Genomic DNA, 23,591 nt, shown 5'->3' with positions numbered 1-23,591 from the left:
AGTTGCTAACTTATCTGGAACGACTTTAAGGCATTTTAAGAATTGTTTTCTTGAGAAAAATAAGTTTGAAAACTTGTTTATTTGTGTGTGTATATGTGTGATTATCCGTATAACTTACGAAAAAGTCCTTATACTTTTACAATGTATATTCACTCAGACGTATCGATTCGAACTTTCACACATTTCAAGTCTTGTCAGATGATTCATTTGTGTATGCAATTTTTTGAGGTTGAGATGAGACTAGAGTTATATTTCTTTTGGTTTCCATCATCATAGAATTAGACTTATCAACCTTAATGCTCTGGTTGCATCTTTAACTACTTTAGGCTTGACTAGTTGTTATCATTAAGGACTAATTGTCATCATTAAAAGCTAGTTGTCACCATCAAAAGTAGTTGTTATCATTCGAAGAATATTTATCTCCAGTGGATCTTCCTAGAGTAATAACCTGAAAAACAAGCACTACGCCAAAAACTGGAATAGACAGCGCACCTTAGAGGGCACTTTCTTAAAGAAGCGCACTCTAAAGTGAAGAGAAAAATAAGGAGGAATAGACAGCGCACTTTAGAGGGCGCTTTTGTAACAAAGCGCCCTCTAAAGTGAAGCAAAAAAATAATGAGGAAATGGAGGGACACCAATAGAGGGCGCGTTTATGAAAGCGCCCTCTAAGGATACCCTTAGAGGGCGCTTCTAAGAAAGCGCTCTCTAAGTCCATGTACAACAGCGCACTTTAGAGGGCGCTTTATTACAAAAGCGCTCTCTAAAGTGAAGCAAAAAAATAAGGAGCAATAGACAGCGCACTTTAGAGGACGCTTTTAATAAAGCGGTGTTATAAGTCCATGTGCATTTCCATCTTATAAAGCGCTTCTGGAAAGCCTTAGAGAGCGCTTCCATAAGCGCCCTCTTAGGCCCCCTTTAGAGGGCGCTTTTTTTCCACAAGCGCCCTCTAAGGTCCCCTTTAGTAAACATTAAAATTATAACATACTGCGCGTTTTGTTATTTCACTCTCTGTTATTTTCGTTCTTTTTCACGTTAGGGTTCTAAGGCGTTCTCCTTCCACCTCTGTTAGATCTACGACGTTTCCTCCTTCTACCAATCAAAGGTACGTTTGTTTCGTTTTAGCTTTGCCCTATTTCTTGCACTATTGCTTTGTTTTAGCTTTGCCCCAATTGACGGTTGGTTTTTAGGTATGGATGTTATTTGATAGCGCATGCGTTAAATTTCAAGCCCTATGTTAAATTTCAATGCGTTAAATTTCAAGCCCTAGGTCCGAATGTGTTTGAATTCTTCATTAACAGCCAACCAGTACATAGCGTAGCTAGTAACTTAAGAAGTTTAGGTATGGATGTTATTTGATAGAGTAAATGGAGACATGAATGCCCTGCACAGAGTATCTTCTGAAATTGGTTTCTCTTCTGAAATTGTTTTTTGTTTATTCTAATTAGTAATGGATAATACATGGATGTCTTCCAATCGATTGTCGAGAGAGTACGAGAATGGGGTATCAGAATTCGTTAAGTTTGTCGTTGTGCACGCCGAAGACCCTAGTAGAATGATATGTCCTTGCTTGGGTTGTTGTTATGGGAAATGGGTTGACGCAGTTCAGTTGACATCGCATCTAATGAGGCATGGAATTGATCGAAGTTATACATGTTGGAATTTGCATGGTGAGAAAAGTAACGAGAATGTTGAACCGGGGGATAGTACGACCTATGCCTCAAACTATAGTGGCGCAGATACATACGATTGTGATCGAGTTGAAGAGATTGCAGAAGCACTTGAAGGAGATCTTAAGGATTGTCCCGAAATGTTTGAGAGGTTGGTAAGTGATGCAGAGAAACCTTTGTATGATGGTTGCACTAAATTCACAAGATTGTCTGCGGTATTAAAGTTGTACAACTTAAAGGCGGGCAATGGATGGTCGGATAAAAGTTTCACAGAGTTATTAGCCCTTTTGAAAGATATGCTTCCTGAGGATAATGTTCTTCCCAATCGAACATATAAGACCAAAAAGATGTTGTGCTCTATTTGCATGAGCTATGATAAGATACATGCATGTCCAAACGATTGCGTTTTGTTTCGAAATGAGTATGCATCGTTAAATGAGTGTCCTAAATGCGGTGTCTCGCGATATAAGAACAAGTTGTCTCCAGCAAAAGTCTTGTGGTATTTTCCTGTTATTCCGAGATTTAGACGCATGTTTCGTAGTGAAACCGATTCAAGACACTTGACCTGGCATGCAGATGAAAGAATTATAGATGGAAAGTATCGACATCCGGAAGATTCACCATAGTGGTTGAAAATTGATAATGATTATCCTGAATTTGGAGAAGAATCAAGAAACCTTCGCTTGGCATTATCTACTGATGGAATGAACCCACACGGTATCCAGAGTATCTCACACAGTACATGGCCTGTGATTATTATGATTTATAACCTACCTCCATGGCTATGTATGAAGCGTAAGTACATGATGTTGTCTATGTTGATTTCTGGACCTAAACAACCAGGGAATGACATAGATGTGTACTTGAAGCCCTTAATCGAAGATTTAAAGATTTTGTGGGAGACCAGTGTGGAGGTTTATGATGGATATAGGAAAGAAAGTTTCAACTTGAGGGCGATGTTGTTTGGCACAATTAATGATTTTCCAGCATACGGAAATCTATCAGGGTATAGCATAAAAGGTCAATGTGCGTGTCCTATTTGTGAAGATAAAACAGATTGGAAGCGCTTGGAGTTTGGTCAGAAGAATGTCTTTCTTGGTCATCGGAGATTCTTAAATTCAAATCATCACTACCGTGGATGGAGAAAGGCGTTCAATGGAGAGACAGAACAAGGCAGAGCTCCACCTATATTGACGGGTGATCAAATTTTTGAAAAGGTGAAAGATTTGGATACTCAGTTTGGCAAGCCTTTTGCCCAGACACTTGTCAAAAGTGGGTGGAAGAAGAGGTCAGTTTTTTTTGAATTGCCGTATTGGAAGTCCCTGTATGTGAGACATTTTCTTGATGTTATGCATATTGAAAAAAATGTATTTGAAAGTGTTATTGGCACGTTACTCAATATACAAGGAAAGTCTAAGGATGACCTTAAGGCAAGAAAGGACTTGATAGCGATGGGAATAAGAACTGAATTAGGACCCTTGAAGAAAGGAAAACGAACATATCTACCGCCTGCTGCTTATACTCTATCTAGAAAGGAGAAAAAAACATTGTGTAAGTTTCTAAGTGAAGTTAAAGTTCCAGAAGGGTACTCTTCAGATATTAGAAGACTTGTGTCTATGAAAGACCTCAAGTTAAAGAGTTTAAAGACCCATGATTGCCATGTTATAATGGAACATTTTCTCCCAATAGGTATACGTTCTATTCTTCCAGAAAAAGTAAGAAGCTCTATAACTAAGTTGTGTTCTTTCTTCAAGTCAATTTGCAGTAAGGTGATCAATCCTGCGATCTTACCAATGTTGCAAAAAGAAATCGTTATTACTTTGTGTGAGCTTGAAATGTTTTTTCCTCCATCATTTTTTGACATAATGGTACATCTAGTTGTTCATCTTGTGAAAGAGACACAATTGTGTGGACCAGCTTATATGAGATGGATGTACCCTGTTGAACGTTATATGAAAATATTAAAAGGGTACGTGAAGAACCGAAGTCGACCAGAAGGTTGTATGGTTGAAAGATACATTGTTGAAGAAGCGATTGAGTTTTGTACTGAATATTTGTCTAATGTTCAGTCAATCGGACTCCCCAAGTCTCAGCTTGTCGAAAAGAAAGAAGGAAAAAATCTAATTGGAAATAAAATCGTGGCAGTATCAAGGGTCGAACGGGATCAAGTGCATTTGTATGTTCTGCACAATGAGAATGAGGTTGAGCCGTATGTTGAAATTCACAAGGATGTTCTCCGAGGTTTAAATCCCAATAGAAATGAAAATTGGATAGTACGAGAGCACAATCGATGTTTTATACCTTGGTTTAAGGATCATATTTATTCAAAGTATTATTCAGATCCCGCTTCAATAACAGAAAGGTTGAGATGCTTAGCATATGGTCCAAGTTTCCATGTTTTTTCTTATAGCACATACGCGATTAATGGATACACATTTTATACCAAAGAACAAGATGATAAAAGTACTATGCAGAATAGTGGTGTCACCGTGGTAGCTGAAGCAATGCACATATCAAGTGTGAAGGACTTAAACCCCAAATTTGCAAATCTGTCGTATTTTGGTGTTATCGAGCGCATTTGGGTGTTTGATTATGAGAAGTTTCAGATTCCTATATTTGGTTGCAAGTGGGTTGAAAATAATAACGGCATTCGAATGGATAAATCAGGATTTTTGCAAGTGGATCTTAATAGGGTGGGATACAAAGATGAGTCTTTTATTCTAGCCTCTCAAGCTAGACAAGTGTTCTATGTCAATGATCCGAAAAGTACGAAATGGTCTATAGTTCTTTTTTCCAACAAAGTAATTGATGAAAACACTGGAGATCAAGGTGATATTGATGTTGAGATTGAATCGTTTACCAGAAATGATCAAGATGAGAATATTATATCAAATTATTCATATATTAGAAATGATCATAATGAGGGTATTTGGATCAATCCAACCGTCCGTGTTGTTAAGAGACATGTAGAACATATTCCAACCAAGAAAAGAAAGAGAACTTAGTGAAAAAGGTACAGGTCAAATGATTTTAATTGTTTTCTTTATTACAGGTAAAATGACTTTTATGATTTTAATTGTTTTTACATTTGTCATCTGATTTTAATTGTTTTCTTTTTTACAGGTAAAATGGCTATTATGAAGTCAATCATTCGTGCAAGAGACAAGGGTGTAAAATTTGAAGTACATTGGAGTGCTGAAGACCAACTAATTGAGCCTAACGGTTCAATGTTGGCAAGTTACATTGGTTTCCTTGTTCGACAACATATTCCGATTACATGTGATAATTGGAGAAGTCCGGACTTGAAGGTTGGCAAAGAAAAAATATGGTCGGAGATACAGGTACTTACCATATATTGTTATATGTTTTTTGTTGCATCAACTTTGCAGCCCTGTATTGTAGGCAGAATTTAGGACTTCTCAAAGTTGATTTCTTGTTGCTTTGTCGTTCATAAAATACACCACTAAATTCTCTGCGTTTAATTTTTATTTTTTTTCATCAGGCTTGTGTCTCAATAGAGGATGGGTATCTACCTAAAGTTACTTTTGTAGTGGTCCAAAAGAGACATCACACCCGTCTCTTTCCTGTCAACCCCAAAGAGACCGATAGAAGTGGAAATATTATGCCAGGTTTTTTCAATATATTTCTCAACGCACCTGGTATATATTATCATTTGAATTTATCACTTTTTGCTGATTTTGTTGTTCTAAACTGTCAAAGGAACCGTGGTAGACACCAGCATTTGTCACCCTAGGGAATTTGATTTTTACCTTAACAGCCATGCAGGAATTCAGGTAATATTAGCTATGTCATTTAACTTTATGCCATTGTTTACTATTTGTTGCTCAATCGCCTTTTGACAGTTCTGTGTTATTTGCATTTGGACGTGTTCTTTTTGCAGGGGACTAGTCGACCAACGCATTATCATGTGCTGTATGATGAAAATAAATTCACTGCAGACCAGCTATAGAGTTTGACCAATAACTTGTGCTACACGTAATGATATGATTTGCTTTTTTAATCTTAATTAATGTTTTCTAAACTTGTACTGTTTTCATTTAATTTTAGAAGCCTTCTGATACTATTTTTTTCCATTCAGTTATGCGAGGTGTACTCGATCTGTCTCAATAGGTTTGTTTAGTATTGGTTAGAACTACTAGACAACTTTTGGATACAGTGGTCACTGGGTGTTGGTTGCTATGTTTTATTCTCTTAATTGTAGTACTTTGAGGAATACAAATCTTACTCAAGAGCTTATTTGGATGAAATGAAGGATGAATTGTGTCAATTCATTGTTGATCAAAGAATCATATAGCTAGGCTGTATATTGTTGTACATATATGTATGGAATGTTGTTGTATGCTGTTGTTGTATATATGTTGTATATTGTTGTTGTACTTTTACTAAATCATGAATATGTTGTTTTATATTGTTGATCAAAGAATCATATATTAATGTTGTATATATGGAGGATTAATGTTGTATATAAATGGATTCATGTTGTATATATCAATGGATTAATGGTGTATAACATTGGATTAAAGGATGAAATCAATATGAATTTTACACTTTTGCAGCATGCGAACAGGTTACCAATTAAATATATATCCACTGTTTTTCAAAATTTTTTTTTTAAAATAACTAACACTTTAGAGGGCGCTTTGTCCAGAAAGCGCCCTCTAAACACTTTACGTTGACAACTTTAGAGGGCGCTTTTTCCTGAAAGCGCCCTCTAAACACTTTACATTGACAACTTTAGAGGGCGCTTTTTCCTGAAAGCGCCCTCTAAACACTTTACATTGACAACTTTAGAGGGCGCTTTTTCCTGAAAGCGCCCTCTAAACACTTTACATTGACAACTTTAGAGGGCGCTTGTTCCAGAAAGCGCCCTCTAAGGGGTCCCTTTATGGACCACTCCAGAGGGCGCTTTTTTCTAAAAGCGCACTATAATGTGGCCACTTTAGACAACGCTTTCTCCAGGAAAACAAAGCGCTGTCTTTACCTATGCCAGCGCCAGATTGGAGGGCGCTTAAAAGCGCTGTTATAGGCCAAAATAAGCGCCCTCTTTTCCCTTATTTGGCGTAGTGAAGGTTCCACACTTAACACAATATGCCATAAAGACCCATATCCCTTACCCAACATAGCTAGTCTGATTTACGAATCTTCACTCTACAAAACTTTGAGTTTCATGGACGCTTAGTCTTGAAACAATATGATAAATATGGGTGTTATAGAATCTCTCAAGATAATATTCATGTTCAATAACGAAAACTATTACTACAATGTCATGTCTTTTAGGCTAAAGAATGCAGACGCCACCTATCAAAGACTCATGCACGTTGTATTCTTAAAATAGATAGGGCGCGATCTAGAAGTACAAAGACTAATTTCCTCATGGATCAAAACATTTCACATCTCCTAAATCTTCTCCAAATTCCTCTAGAAAATAAGCACAACAACTGAGGAAGTTTGACCATTCAAAGGGAATTCGTTAACATCTAACTCATAGTCAGAAGGAGGATCATGGATTATCTGAAGTCTTCTCTTCTTCTTCTTTGTCAAGGATGGTTTAATCACTTTCGATGCTCTTGATGAATCTGCCCTTGGTTTAAAACCTTCATCCTTTTTAGTCTGACACTTTAGCATTCTTGAAATGTCCTTAGTAACTGCTATGTTAATCTCACTTGGAATGCCTTCATTGGAATTTTTGAGAGAATCACTCATGGTTTCTGAAAATGTATGTTATGTTTGGATGGAATATGATTTCGCTTATATCAAAACTCTTCTTTTTTTGGTTAAAGTAAAATCAGTTTTGGATACTATGCCCCAATGATAATTGGAGAGCATTAAATTCATTATCTTCAAACACGTCTCTCCAAACTTAACTGCCTCGATTCTCTTTAAAGCCTAGATGAAATATCCTACCTTGATCATCTTGAGAAGTGTAGTATTTTCTTTCCATCCATTCCAATCAAATATCAAATCTTTTCAAATCTGTTATCTAAACGGTAAATCAAACACGTTTTTAAACTATTTTTTATCCCGATTCTGATTTCATCGCAAAGATGATTCTTTTGGTTTTCTCTTATATATTTTTTCTTAGGTATCTTTTCTATTTTCTTATTTTTTGTTGATGACAAAAGGGGGAGTAGATTTATAAATATTTAAGAATCTAAAATCTGAAAAATATTATCCTACTTAAATTTTGAAGAATTACATATGTGCTTTAAATGCTTATATTTAATTAAACTTGACAGAACTTATGGGGGAGCTTACAAACCTAACCTTATGGACTATTAGATTAAGGGGAAACTTACAAACCTCAGATGCTGCAGTCAACTAGTTAATTAAATCATCAACCATTATTCTTAAATACTTGTGTTTGTCATCATAAAAAATGGGAGCTTATTGGAACAAAGTTGGTTTGTACCATATCCATTAGGTTTTAATGATAACAAAGTATTTAAAGAAAAGTAGGGTATATTAATGTTTGTTCAAGTGTTCAGGATCATAGACTAAATTTCATATTAAATCCAAGTATTGGTTCTGACTCTGAACATCCAAAGAGAAGCGTGAAGATTATATTCTGATGTATCAGAAGTTGAAAAGCTGACTCTAAAGAAGTCATCTTCCAAAGAGGTCCACATTGAAAGATTGGGCTCTGAAGGAGTCAACCTCTGAAGAACATACTATGGAGAAGTCTACTTCTGGTGATCAGAACCTGAGCTAGTCAAAATGCAAAGACCAAGGTGACACTGACAGGTCATTGTTTATCTCTGAACATACTTTATCACATGATAACATAAAGCTCTAGGTTCTTTATAGAGTCTACTAGGATACAACTTCTAATTCTTTTTGTAGCAAAGGTTTTTCAAAGTAGGTTTCACCTAACCTGATAATTTGGTGAAACATCTCACCATCTCCCAACATCTCTTTTGAAGCTTCTCAAAGGACTCAACGGTTTCATATTCAATGGCTATTTTCCTTATTATTTAAGGAACTAAAAGACTTGAAGATCAACACAACACAAGAACACAACAATAGACAAGATACACGCATACACCCTTAACATTCTATACAAAGATTGACAATAAAAAAGAAGCTACTATGTAAAAGCTTTAGCACAAGATAAACCTAAGACTTCTTATTCTTGTATCTTAGAAATCAATAGGTCCTAATAGAGTCATATTGTGTTGTATTATTTATACACCTCTGATTGTATATCAAGTGTATTCACCCAACAATCATTTATCTACTAGGTAAATTGTTAGAAGTCTCTTACTAAGGAGCACGGAAGTCTTTAGCTTGTGTGCTAGAGCAAGGAAGTCTTGAGCAAGTGTGGTTGAGCAAGGGAGTCTTTAGCTTGTGTGCTAGAGAAAGGAAGTCTTGAGATTGTGTGCATGAGCAGAGAAGTCTCATACTTGTGTGTGTGAGCAACGAAGTCTTAGACTTGTGTGTTTGAGCAAGGAAGTCTCATACTTGTGTGTGGGAGCATGGAAGTCTCAAACTTGTGTGTTTGAGCAAGGAAGTCTTATACTTGTGTGTATAAGCAAAGAAGTCTTATAGTTGTGTGTATAAGAAAATAAGTCTCTTGCTTATGTGCTTGGGAAAATTTTAATCTTGTGTGATTATAGTGAAAATCTATTGTAAGTACAAGGGGACTGAATTACTCTCGATTTGTGAGAGGACCCACCCCCCCCCCCCCCCCCTTCTTTTTTTTCTCACCTTCAAAGTTGACATAGTTCTTTGAACACCTCGAATGTGTTATATTTTTATCTAATGAACTTTACCCAAGGGAACCTTGAGTAGCCATTAACACACATAAAGACATACCCTTTCCTCATATACTTTCTACTTGTATATGCCCTACCAAGTCCATATGCAATATTTAAAGAACCTTTTTGATGGCAAGATGCCGGAGCTTATTGTGGGGCATCTTGGTCTCCTTTCCTTTTCTGCACTCTCCACAGACTTTACCTTATTTAATATTGAGTTTAGGAAATCCCTTTACAACTTCTTTAGAAACAATCTTCTTTATTCTCTTGAGATTGAGGTGACCAAGTTTTTGATTCCATAACTTGATCTCATCAATTTTTCTTATTAGACAGGTCGAGGGATCTTCTCTTCTCTGAGATATCCATAAATAACAATTATCCTTAGACCTTGAGCCTTTCATAACCACTTATTTCCCTTGGCTGGAGACAAGATATTATGACTTGTTGAAGCTTACTTTAAGACCTTGATGACAAAGCTGACTTATACTGATTAAGTTGGAAGTCAAGCCTTCTACCAACAACACATTCTCAAGACTAGGAAGACCAGAATACACCAGTTTGTCTATGCCATTAATTCAACCTTTTACACCATCACCAAAAGTAACATAGTCGTTTGAGAAAGGTTTTAGCTCTTCAAGATAATACTTTCCCCCTATCATGTGTTTGGAATATCCACTATCAAAGTACCATTCTTCTATAGAAAACACTCTAAAGGAAGTATGAGCTATGATACTTGTGACTTCCATGTTGGGTTTCCACACCTTCTTTGTTTTAACTGTCTTTTCTTTCCTTCTGAGCCATGGTTGACTATGGGATTGAGGACACGCATATAGTTTGTAATAATTAGGCCTTATGTGCCTGTATTTACGAAGCAATGACATCTTCTATTGGAGCTCTTGTAGCTCTTATGACGAGGATGCAAATGTCGAGCACAATGCTCAAACATAGGGCTCTTCTTATTTATAAGGTTGTAGTTAAAACCTATTGCTACTTAATTTCTTGACCTTTTTTATTCTATCTAGATTTCTTCTAGAAATTTAGAACTAGTCTTCAACCTTAAACTTTTCCCATTTCCACATTTTCATCTAACATGTTGTCGCATCCGCGAAAAAACAACCGGCGGGACTCAAATAAAAACACAACACAGAGCCGCCACTGCGTGTTATTTATCCCAAGATAGGGAAAGGAAACGCTCAGAGAAACCTGGAAAGGAAATGGTCTTGCGACCAAAGAGAAAGGGTAAGGGAGTCGGTTACGCAAGGGGAAGGTATTAGCACCCCTCACGTCCGTCGTACTCGACGGGATCCACGTTCTAAAATAAAGAATAGGTTGCTAATCATCACACACACACCCAGGGGAACGCAGGTGGGGTTAAGAGAAGGGAGCTCGATAGGACATCGCATCCTATGCCTACATATCTCGTATGGAACGAGAATCAGAGCCACTGTAGTTCGGCTTACGCACGCCAAACAACACAAAACACACAAACAGATGGCAAACATGGGGCCCGACAACCACTAGATGGAATTACGTCAGCATCCGAACCAAAACACACTCAGAAGGGAAAACGTGGAGCCCGACAGCCAATCACTGGACTTACGTCGACATCCGAACCAAAACACACTCAAAAGGGCAAACGTGGATCCCGACAGCCAATCACTGGACTTACGTCGGCATCCGAACCAAAACACAATCAGACAACAAGTAAACACACGCAAAAAAGAAAAAAAAGTGCCCGGAGAGGTCTCGCACGACCTCCTGCCTACATACCTTGTCTGGAACAAGGATCAGGGCGATGTAGTTCCCCCTCAAGGGAAAGAAAATCTAACCAGAAACCGAGGGAAGACACACTACCAGGGAGCTGGACTCGAGCCTAGTGTTGTCATGCATCATTACCCTATGTTCAGGTTTCTACCTACTTGCACAACTGCAAGCTAATCCTATCCAGGAAGAAAGCAAGCATACAAGCATACAAATCAAAACAAGCATTTCAAGCAAATATTCACATAGCACACACTATAACCAATCAAGTGAGGCTCAAACAATGGGTTTGACTGCCGAAGCAAGTCATCTGTACATGGGTATTATTCGCTCTTAACCTTGCCATTGCGAGGCTAAGGTGAAGCAGATGAAAAGGTGAAGTGAGGATGAGACCTCACAGCTCTTATCCCTGACCAGGGAGAGCTTCAGACAAAGGAGCGTGGGTCCAGAATGGAGGGACCCTTCTACGCTCAAAGACTCTGACTCGATTGTGCAACAGCACAGGATCTTGGGTTTGTGTCCCAATGCATCAACACACAGCCGTGTGAGCAGAGGGACGACTCACAGAATAGTGGGGGATAGATTGCATATCCCTTGGCTTCCACCAATTGCCTCTTAGAGGTCTTTCACCTGCTTGGCACAAATGTAAACAACCACAAGCATCGCCTCTTAAGGAGGACTTCAGACAGTTGCCCGGCCAAGTAACAGGCCGGGTCTTCCAGACTACATGAAGAATAGAAGTCCTACCTCAAGTGGTTTAAAAACCAAGCAGCAGCAAGCAAGTTCTTAAAGAACTGTAAGCAACTAAATGTACCTGAAAACAATCAAGTATCATCAGTACTCAGACAGACAAACAATAAACAACAAATGTTAATCAGTTAGACTATACAGATTAAGCAACACAAATTAGTGCACACAAATGCAAGCTATAAGCTCAAGCTCAAGCTTCACAACCTACAAAACAAAGTCAAATTAGTTCAAAACATCCAACAATCTCAATTTAATTGACTTGAGGCATTCTCCTTAAGCATCATGCATTTCATCCTGAAAAGTCAATCCAAATGTGAGAAACTAGACCACTAGGCCAAGCCTAGGGTCCAAAAGGGAGAAAAAATTCTAAACAGCAAACAATTCTCAACCAAAACCAAATTAATGCAAATAGAAAGCAAATGCAATTGAACCCATACTCATATCATTCACCATATTCATTTCATGACCAAAACAAGTCAAACTAGGTCAAATACAACATCCAATGTCCAAACAGAATGAATTCCATCAAAAGCATACCAAAATAATTCCAAAAATCCTCAAATAGTTCACACCTAAACAGGACATATTCAAGGTATAGCATTTCAATTTTCAGCTCAATTGGACAAAAGGAACTAGGGCAATGAAAATCAAGAAATACAGACACAATTATTCAAGCCAAACCATAGCATCAACACAAGCATTCACTTCAAAAATTCATAAATCAATGAAATCAATTAAGAAATGAATGGGACCAAAACAGGGATGTCCTACAATGTGTCTACAACCAGCATACCAAATTTCACATTCATCCAAAACCATATGAGAATTTCACACAAGATATACAAACATGTATCACCCAAGCTTGCAAAATGAGCATACAGTGAAGAAAAATATCAATCAAATGGAAAATGCCATAGAAAAATCCAGAACAATTCTCATGACATCTCAACATATCAATAATCATCCATGCAAAATTTCAATCCAATCCAACAATCATAGGTCATGCAAATAAATTCATGAAGTTGACCTAGCTAGGTGTGACACAAATTGTGACACCTAAGTTCAAAAAATCATATCTCACTCCACAGGTATCCAAAAATCATGAACTTTACATGTAAACCACCAGCAACATGTCTAGAATCACCACAAAAAATTTCAAGAATTTCTTTTAAGGTATGAGTATTTCACATTGAAAATGGTAGAACATGTCAAAAATACACACAAGAATGACCTAAGTCAAACATCCCTAAGCAAAGTCAACAATTCACCATGCACAATTTTGGAAATCATGCTCATAAAATTCTACAGGAAAAATGGGATCCAACACAAAAACTCTCATAATTTTCTGATTAACCATTATTTTTCTATGAATTTTTAAAGATTAAAATGAATTATGTAATAATTATCTAAATGTTTTATTAATTAAAATGATTTTAATTATTGCCAATGGCACGATGGTAATTAAGCCTGGCCGGTCCAAAACGACACAGCATCACTAATTGAGATGGAGGCACGCGATTGGTCAGTTTCAGCGCCAAACACGATTTCGAATTGGAATTGCAACACGATGGATCAAACATGAAAATTTGTCCAGAATTCTTTCTCTTCTTCAACGCGTTTTCCAGATTCGGGGAAGAACACATGAACATCAAACCCTAACCAAAATCTACAAACTAATACTCGTTGGAAAGGTCTCAATGTCAGGATTACAAATATGCCAATGGTTTTGTCCAATTCTTCCTATATTTCCTGAATCGAGCAACTTAGGTTTCCACATCCTAACTTCTAATCACAATATCTTATCCTACGTTCATCCATTTCTAAAACCAATTACATCATGATAATCTATGTTAAACACTCTTCAAAACGCATATAATCATTAAAGCAAAGGTGAATTTCGAATTCCAACCTTGATTTGAAGGCAGCGATGAATTTTGATGAGTTTGCTCGTGAATGTCCAAAACAGATGGAGTACAAGCCTCAAGATGTTGAATGAAGTGCTCAGGTTCGATTGAATTTGCTTCTAATGCACGAATTCTTCAAAAGCCATGGATGCACATCACTTGGACAGTTGTGAATGAAGATGCTTTTGATCTTGCCTTGCCAAAACAATTGAAGTAGATGATGATTGGAGCTTGGATCAAGAAGAATTACACAAATTGATGGAGAATTGACAGAGATTTTTGGAATTTTGCTTGAAGTGTTCTTGATGGAATTTGGTGAATTTGGAGGGAAAAGAGATTGTGATTTCTTGTGATTGATGATTCTGTTAGAAGTTGGTTATGATTAGGAATATATATCTCCAATTAATCAAGCCTTAATCACCTTAATTAGCAAAATGAAATATGATTAGCAAAATGTCACTTTCAAAGGCAAGGGCAAAATGGTATTTTCATATGGGCTCTGTGACAGCTCATTGCCAGCTCACACATGCTCTAAATATCTGTCATGAGCTGTTGCAACTTGTCCCATCTTCATTGGCCATGTAATTTTGATTTTCACCATGCCATGGCACTTTGTTCATTTTTCAAGTTCATTTCAAAAGTGAATTCTTCAACCATTGCACCTTGACCTGTTATGATGATTCAAACCATTTCCAAATAGCATTTGTGAGGTGTTGCAAAAATCCCCATTCAAAAATTCCCATTATTTCACAAGTTGGACCATTTTGCCCCTGGTTTTTTAACTGTACACTTGAAATTTGACTTTTTGCATTGACCACTTTTGATGAATTCCAATTATGCACCATGAAAATACATGTCAAATGTAGTTTGTGCATAAAAAGATCACTCAATTTGGACATTCCATGTGGAAATTATGCCCTTCTGATTATGGGTCATTTTTGAAATTGACTGGACCATAACTTGCCAACCATACATGGGAATTTCAAGTTCTTGGACTTTTTGGAAAGGTGAGAACAAGATCTACAACTTTCATGTTGAACAAATTTCCATTTGAAGCTTCCTTGGAAATGTAATTTTGAGGTCAAAAACTTTCCATTTTTGGAAACTTCTATTACAAGTCACTTTCTATTTTTGGCCATTTCTGTTCTGACTTGATTTTCTCCATTCTTGAGCTTTGACATGTCAAATAACACTTGTTTCAACATGATTGAAGTGTATCCAACTCATTTCCACCTCCAAATCCATTAAATCATGCACAGTTGACCACAGTTGACTTTTTAACTGATAGATGAATTTGGCAATGCACTGATCAATCTGAGCCCCAATTCTCTGATGACATGGCTCAAGGGTGAAACCCTAGCCTCAATAAGCTCAATAAAATCATGGAATAATCCTCATATCCATTATAGACCCCATCTCCTGATCATGCCCTGATTGGCCCAATGCAACTGATTAGGGTTGACCAGTGGTCAAAACCCTAATCTCAAGGAATCAGCTTCAACACTTGATGATATCAAACCATGATGATGATGATGTATCATTTCAATCAAGATGAAGACCAATATCCTTTGAGAATCATGAAACCCTAATTTGAACTTGCACATCCTCAGATGATCAATGACCAGTCCAATGAAACCCTAGCTGGCACTTTGACTTCCTCATCTTCTGATCAAGACTTGGGAGTATGGCTTGCACAATGTAACCACATGATATGCAATATGCAATGCCTAATGACTTAAAAATGATATGTAATATGTTATGCTAGTCCCAAGAGAGGAGGGCAAATTTTGAGGTATTACACATGTTAGAGCCTATATTCAATATCTCACCAGTTTTTGAGGAGTCCTCAAGTTTGATGTTAACATTGAAATTTCCTCTTTCATAAATGAAATGGTAGTAGTAAGTTACTCTTTATCTTGATGGAGAACACTTATTATTTTCGTTTGTCTCTCTATTTCAAAGTAGGCTTCTCCCCACTTGGTGATCAAAAGCCTAAATGAAGTAGCTATCTCTTCATGAGATAAGTCCCCATCACTAGACTAACCCTCTACATCATGCTTACCAATATAAGCCATCACTAAGTTAACATTTTCTCCATCACTTTCATTTTCATATTTAGACCAGGTAATTGAAAATCTCTGCTTCTGTTTCTTCAAGAAGGTAGGTCATTCAGTCTTAAAGTGACCATATCCTTCACACTCAAAGCATTAAATCCCCTTGCTTGTGCTATGGGAACTGATGTTGGACCCTTTGTCTTGGACATTTGTCCTCCACTTCCTGTCCAGGTTCTTTAAGGATTAAATTTTTTCCAAGAAAAGCTATAGTATATGAAAGACTTTCTTCTTTATCACCATGATCTCCTTCAGTCCTTGAGACGAAGGCTATACCTTTATTCTTATTCTCTGACCTGTCTTTGATGGGCATCTCAAAGGTTTGTAGGGAACCAATGAATTCATCAACTTTAATACTAATCAAGTCATGAGTTTCTTCAATAATAGTTACTTTCATATCAAATCTCTTAGGCAATGACCTGAGAATTTTTCTGGGAAGCTTTTCTTTAGACATCTTTTCACCTAAGGAAAAAGAGGTGTTGGAAATATCGCGCAATCTGATATGGAATTCAGAGATTGATTCTTCTTAATTAATCCTTAGATTCTCTAACTTAGTGATAAGTAGCTGCCTCTTAGACATATGAACTTTCGATGTACCTTCATGCATAATTTTGAGAATTTCCCATGCTTTGATAGCTTCCGAACATGTATTGATCAACCTGAACATGTTCTTATACACACCATTGAAGATAGAATTCAAAGTCTTGGAGTTTCCAATGCCTTCCTCATCTTCAACATCAGTCCATTTAGCTTCTGGTTGTAAGCTAGTAGTTCCATCTTCAAAAGTAACTACTAGATGTTTCCAGCCTTTTATCACAATTTTCCATGCTTTGTTGCCCATGTATTTGAGAAAGGCAATCATCATAGACTTCCAATAATCATAGTTGGTTCTATCCAAAAAAGGTGGTTTGTTGACTGATCCTCCTTTTTTCATTGTGTCCATTTGAGTATAATTTATCTTCCATGGAGCTTACCCAACAAGCTAGGGTGCCTGCTTTGCTGCGAAATGAAATTATGTTCCTCAAGGGACATATGTCGAACACGATGTCTTAGACAATTGGTACAACAAGATAAAAAAGAACTACAACAATCAATATAAATTAAGTTGTATAAGATGATGAAGCAGGAAAATGACAAAGAATACAAGAATTGATAACCCGGTTCGATGCAAACAACACCTACGTGTGGCTTCCGGTCCAAGAAAGGAAATTCACTATTAGTAGCTTAGTACAATTAGTCTTACAAGCAACAACAAACCCTATGTTGTTTAATGACTCTTCCTAACATTACCCAATGGATTTTTATTTAGAACTCCCCATAAATATGAGAAACCCTCTCACTTTCTCTTAATCACTAAACCCTAGTGATCGGTGATTCACCCAATTATCAATTTCGAATATTACAACTCAACAAGACAAACCTTTTATGCCAAGTTACTGAAACATAGAGGTGTGCATAAAGATGTTGAATATATAACTCAACTAGACAAACCTTATATGCCATGTTACTGAAACATAAAGGTGTACATAAAATAACAAGAACTCTTGTAAAACCTATCACTCTAAAATCTTCAATGTGAATTATTTCTTTCCAATGTAGGTTTGAGCTCCTTATATAGCATAATAACTATGTGATTTTATCCTTGAATATTAGCTTTACTTTCGTGCATAATTAATGTTGAATTTGTTGGATATCATCTGTTCCATAATTATCTCCAACAAGATATGATTTGTTTCAATTTAAATTCAAATATAAATCTTCATTTAAATTTGAATTAATCTTCGTCAAACTGTCAAAAAAATCACCTAATCATATAGGTAAACAAATTAGCAATAAAATCTGATCCAATCTTTTTACCAAAAATCTTCACAAACGCAACAACAATAACTTATTGTGAAGGCCCAAACGTTGAACCAACATGATGTGACATCGCGTTCAACATGTGTCCCTTCTGCACCTCCATACAACTTAAGCAAGATAGATTAATTTTGAACACTTTGAACCAAGAAGCTAGATATAAAACAAATAAAATTCAATATTTTATGACAAATGCTTTCATAATCAATTTTTGATATTAAAATTGTTTTATAATGTGGCACAAACCTTCTGAATGAATATCTTTTAGGTTTCACGTGGAGCAATAATGACAATGTCTTGAGCATTGATACTCACTAAATGGACGACAAATATTTATTTCAGGACTGCAAAGAAACTCAATAAACACGTTTATTTTTCCCTTCAGTTATGACTTAAACCCGATGTAAAAACTTTTTCTTTTTAAATAGAAATTACAATAAATTTGGTACTTTAAACCTCTGTTTCTAAAAGAATAGATGTAATAGATGAGTTATATTGCCACAAAAATGGTGAATGAAAAAAAATTGAAATATGACTTCTATTGTTTTCGTTTTCAATATTTTACCATTCACCAATTTCTTTGTGTGTTGCAATATGATTAAGAACAAATTTTTCAATGTCGTCAACCGAAGAAATCAATATATATTCTTTGATTAACAACATTGAAAAGTCATTCCATTAAAGATTGACGTGTACAACAATAAGAACAACAACAATACTATTACGTGAGATACATTGCCATAACAGAAAAATGATTTGTTAAAGGTTGGTGTAAGAAGAACAACAACACATAACCGAATTTTTTTATGTCTCGCAATCCATCAGACATAATAATGTTTAAAAGTGTGGAGCGGTTGAACTTGTGAGTTATGTTTAGGTTAAAACTTAGTGAAAGAATCCTTTTATAGTAAAATTTGTGTATGATACCCCTCAGTTATTTGAGAAACGGAGGGAATACAATATTTAATAATAAAATAAAATCTTAAATAATAAGAAAGACATCACTTTTAAAGAAAAAATACAAAAGCTGCAGTTGCTAGGACTCGAAGCAAGTTCCCTGAATTGGTTTACCCCTAAGTTTTTTTATTAAACAGAGAAAATAAATGATAATTTCTTGAAAACAAAATAACATAGCGTGTCATAGAATTTTACCTCGTTTTTTTGTTGGGTGAGATGAAAACCTTGTCATAAAATATAATATTTATAGTAGTGAAAAGTCTAAGAAATCTCACACAAAATAGGATAGAGCTAGCCATCGAATCATCCCCAAAAGAGGTGAGAAGAGTGTCGCCAAAGTTTCTCCTAATACCATCCCCAAACTAGTAGGAAAGACCACCAACTTTAGAAATCAAAAGTGACACATCTTTCCATCAAATAGAATATAGACGAATATATGATGATCTACCTCCGAACACTAAGAAGGAGTAAACAATGTGAAACCTATATCTAGAAGATATGATATAAGTCCAAAGACTTATCACTTCAGAGATCAACTTCCATCGTCATTTACTTAACATAGTTAGGTGAACTAAACGAAGATCTCGAACCCCAAACCATATTCCCCCTAGGTTTGCGCATATCATACTAACACGTTTCAAGAAATTTTAGAATCACTTTTGACCTCACCCCAGAAAAACCTCCTATAATATATAAGTAATCTCTAACTTTTTAGGGAGAAAAAAAAAATTTCACCCTATGTCATACCCCACTTATTATTGAGAGAACATTTTTAAAGACTTTGCTCATATACTTTATTATCCATAATTCCTTAATTAATTACAATTAAATATCATCCTTGCAAGTTTCTATTTAACCCCTACACCACTACTATCCCCATTCACAAATCACTATAGTAAAAGATCTTGTTACGAGTATTTTTGGTTCTAAAACAAAATATTTCCACTCTAGTGAAATATGAAAGTTCTAATCTTTTGTATTTTGATTCTTGGTTTTGTTTCATCTTGTTTATGTGAGAGGTGGAATATCAATGCAGCTCCAACAAAGAATAATATATACAATGTGGTTGATTATGGTGCTCGGGGTGATGGAGTAACAGATGATACACAAGTATGGCTATGTATTCCCTACTATTGATCTTTAAAATTTAATATCTATACATCATTTGAAACATGATTTTTTGTTAATTTAAGTTACTATTAACAATATTTCATTATTTTGAATGGATTAATGTAGGCATTTTTAAAAGCATGGAAAAATGCATGTGGAGCAAAAGGTGCATCAACCCTGCTTATACCACCCAAAAAATTATACTTGGTGAACAACTTGTTATTTAACGGTGAATGCAAGGCCAAGAGTATCCTCATTCAGGTATAACTTAGATCCATTCATTATTTTCTAGTGAATTTATTTTTATTTGACTTGATCTATTTGATTTTATTTAAAAATGTAAAATCAGCTTTTTAGTCAAGAACTCAAGTGATTATACTCACATATCTCTGTGTATATAAATCAACGTCTTTGCAGCTGCTAACTTAAATTTATTTAAAGATAAATCAACATCTTTGCAGCATTATTTTTTCATTAAAAAAAAACAATTCATTACATCTACCAATTGAAATTTATTTAATCAATGGTAGAAATATCTCTTGTTTTTTTTATAATCAAATATTGAATTAAACAGTACAAGAAGTACTCACCCAAAACAAATTACAAATTCGTAAAGTTTCTAGCATGTTAAAAATAAACTAAGGAGCATAAAGTATTTACATATAACTTTGTGTACTAATTACTCAGTATATCATATTTTTTAGAGCCATTATAGCTCAAACTAATTATATAAAATATGCCATAAAAGATGTTTTTAAAAATTTGTCATTAAAAATGTTATTTCTTCGGTGCTCAAGAGCAATCATATTTGGTAGTATAATTAGTAATCCACATCTTGATTAGGAATATTTCCATTTTTTTCCTAATATAGATTCGAGGTCATTTAGAACAATTAAATATTGTTTATTCAGACATCATTAATATAAAATGGAAATATTTTTTTTAAAATTGTCAAGTAATCAACTGTAATAATACTATTCAAAATCATGTTTAAATTGGACGTGGTTCTTTTCAAACCAATTTTAGATCTCATATTCATCACAAGCACAATAAGTCTCTCCATTTAATTGCTTAAATGAGTCATGTATGTACACACCTCTGATTTTAAAAAATTTAATTGTGAATTTTTATTTTACACTACCTCATACTTATTGCAGCTTAAGGGAAAAATAGTTGCACCTCCTCAGAAAGCATTTAAGGACAAGTCATCTTGGATTAGGATCCAATATGTAAACAGTCTCACAATTGATGGCACAAGCACAGGAAGAATTGATGGCTTTGGTTCTACTTGGTGGCCATGCAAGAGTTGCCGTAGACCTATTGTATAGAATTACTATAATATTATACATTTTAATTTTTTAACTTAAATTTCTATTTTTCTAAATGATATATAATATTTTTATTTCATGATGATTGTATAGGCATTGTCTTTCCATTCCTGCAATGATCTTACTGTTAGTAATGTGAGGATTACTAATAGCCCTGGAGGTCATATATCTATAAATGGTTGCAACAATGCAAAATTCTCTCATATGGACGTTCAATCTCCGGGTGATAGTCCTAACACTGATGGGTTTGACATTTCGTCTTCTAAAAATATTTTGATAGAAGATTCAAACATTCGAGTAGGTAATCAAAGTTTATAATTGTGACATTTATCTAATGTACGAATATCAGAATTAAATTTTTTTCATATATTTAGTCGTTTAAAAAATATATACAATTTTAAAATGAGTTAATTTCTTTTATATATAGGTGATGATTGTATTGCCATCAATGGTGGCTCTTCATACATCAACGCTTCACGTCTTGCTTGTGGACCGGGTCACGGAATAAGGTTATTTTCTATAATTTATATTTTATCATCTCTAAACTTATTATTGAATTGTACATTGTGATTTTGTTCTATTAAATGCATTTAAGAGTGCAAAGAGTATGATTAAATTGATTGTATAATATTTTGTTGATATAATATTTATGATTTTTTTAGGATTATATAAAGTGTGAAAATTTATTATTTTGATATTTGAGATTTCTCATAAGAATTTGTAAATTGATCAGCATTGGCAGTCTTGGTAGAGGTAACTCTTATGAGACAGTTGAAGAAGTACATGTACAAAATTGCAAGTTCACTAACACTACAAATGGAGCTAGAATCAAAACATTTCCGGTATGTAATATATTTTATTATTCAAATATATTTTAAGAACTAAATTGAAGATCACATACTTAAGAAATTAAATTGATTTATTAACAATTATATTAACTTCATGATCTAGATGTCTACTCTAAACAATAACATTTAAAGTTAGATGAATGAGAAAAACATTTTTCTATAATAAATGTCTCTCATTTCTTCTATTTTTATTTATAGGGTGGATCAGGTTATGCGAGGAAGATTAGTTTTGAACAAATCCATCTTACAAATGTTAAGAATCCAATAATTATAGACCAACACTATGGGGTTAGAGATGTAAAGGTACACATTTGATTCTACATTCATAATATATATTTTGTCATATCAACTATTAGTGTAATTCTTAATATTTGATTTAATAATATAACTTTTGATAGTTAGATATCAATAATGTTAAGAATCCAATAACTTTGATTTAATTTTTGTGTGGAAATTATAAGGAATCGGCTGTGAAAGTGAGTGATGTTAGATATTATGGGATTAAAGGAACTTCTGCTAGTGACGTGGCTATCAATTTGAAGTGTGAGAGCTGCTTCAATGTTGTATTGGATCAAATTAATATTGTTTCTTCTCAACCTAAAAAGAAGGCTCAGTCTTATTGCAAAAATTTCCATGGAAAAATTGGCTCCACTATTCCGAAAGTCAATTGCAATTGAAAATGTTTGTTTCAATAATTAGTTGTTTTATGTGAAAATTTATGTCATATTTTTATCATTTGTAAAATTTCAATAAGAGTTGTAAAAAATAATGAAGTTCATGCAATAAAAACAGTTCTCATGATATATCAATCTTAATAATTATTTAAATTCCTTGCATTCATACAATCAACTGTACAGATAATTACAAAAGATCAAATAACTTACATTTTATTTTGCTATTTTGATTCAAAATTCTCAAAGAGATTTCATGAATTGTTTGCTCTTAATTCAACAATAATACATATCAAGTATTATGTCAAATGCATGATGTGTTAGCTTTTTTATTTTTTTATTTGTAAGAATCTAAATTAATTCAATAATTTGTTATAGATTGAACCGGTTTCCCTCTTAGTGGTCAAAGTTTTTATTGACACCAAATGTTGTTTCTTGGAAGCTAAGGCACATATGGTGGACCTGTAAATCTTTCGGTTCTTATTTTTCTCTTTTTTTTAAACAATGTATGTGCATATTTTTTTGTTTGTTATTAAGACCCTAAACCCTTTAATATTGTTGAGATTGTAATTTATGGTGTCGAAGTATGTTGCTGTTGAAATATCTCTGTGTCGAAGTGTTGGGGAGTTAGCTTCGACATTAATTTTCACTTAGGCTCAATTTTGCATTGTTGATAGAATTAGGTACTCGGGCTTTGCTTGAGGAGCAAGCAAGTCCAAAATCTATAAATAGAGAGCATAAATGTAGTTGCATAGTTAAATAAAATCTCAGTTTGAGAGCAGAAAGTTACTTTACAGAAATTTCTTCTTCTTCTTCTTCCATATTCAAAAACCATAATCTCTTTTTCTTCCC

The 23,591-nt window shown here is 34.8% G+C and overlaps 1 protein-coding gene across 1 annotated transcript; it reads left to right on the top strand.

Annotated features, from left to right (window-relative positions):
- Positions 1–19,739: 19,739 nt before the first annotated feature.
- Positions 19,740–22,745, top strand: LOC127138174 (polygalacturonase ADPG1). Its single transcript, XM_051064569.1, has 8 exons — positions 19,740–19,892; positions 20,019–20,153; positions 21,098–21,214; positions 21,314–21,521; positions 21,648–21,729; positions 21,954–22,062; positions 22,267–22,356; positions 22,530–22,745. Exons 1-8 carry the CDS (start codon positions 19,740–19,742, stop codon positions 22,743–22,745), a joined length of 1,110 nt encoding a protein of 369 aa, XP_050920526.1.
- The last annotated feature ends 846 nt before the right edge of the window (positions 22,746–23,591 follow it).

This window comes from Lathyrus oleraceus, chromosome 4 (assembly GCF_024323335.1).
Source record: "Lathyrus oleraceus cultivar Zhongwan6 chromosome 4, CAAS_Psat_ZW6_1.0, whole genome shotgun sequence".
In the NCBI taxonomy this organism is placed as follows: domain Eukaryota; kingdom Viridiplantae; phylum Streptophyta; class Magnoliopsida; order Fabales; family Fabaceae; genus Lathyrus; species Lathyrus oleraceus.
This window is presented reverse-complemented; position numbering and strand designations above follow the sequence as displayed.

Bases quoted from the DNA above. Each gene is read 5' to 3' on its own strand.
- LOC127138174 (XM_051064569.1), top strand. From the start codon at position 19,740: ATGAAAGTTCTAATCTTTTGTATTTTGATTCTTGGTTTTGTTTCATCT. The intron at 20,154-21,097 runs GTATAACTTAGA...TTTAAGGACAAG, and splicing joins CCAAGAGTATCCTCATTCAG to TCATCTTGGATTAGGATCCA. The intron at 22,063-22,266 runs GTATGTAATATA...TTTTATTTATAG, and splicing joins CTAGAATCAAAACATTTCCG to GGTGGATCAGGTTATGCGAG.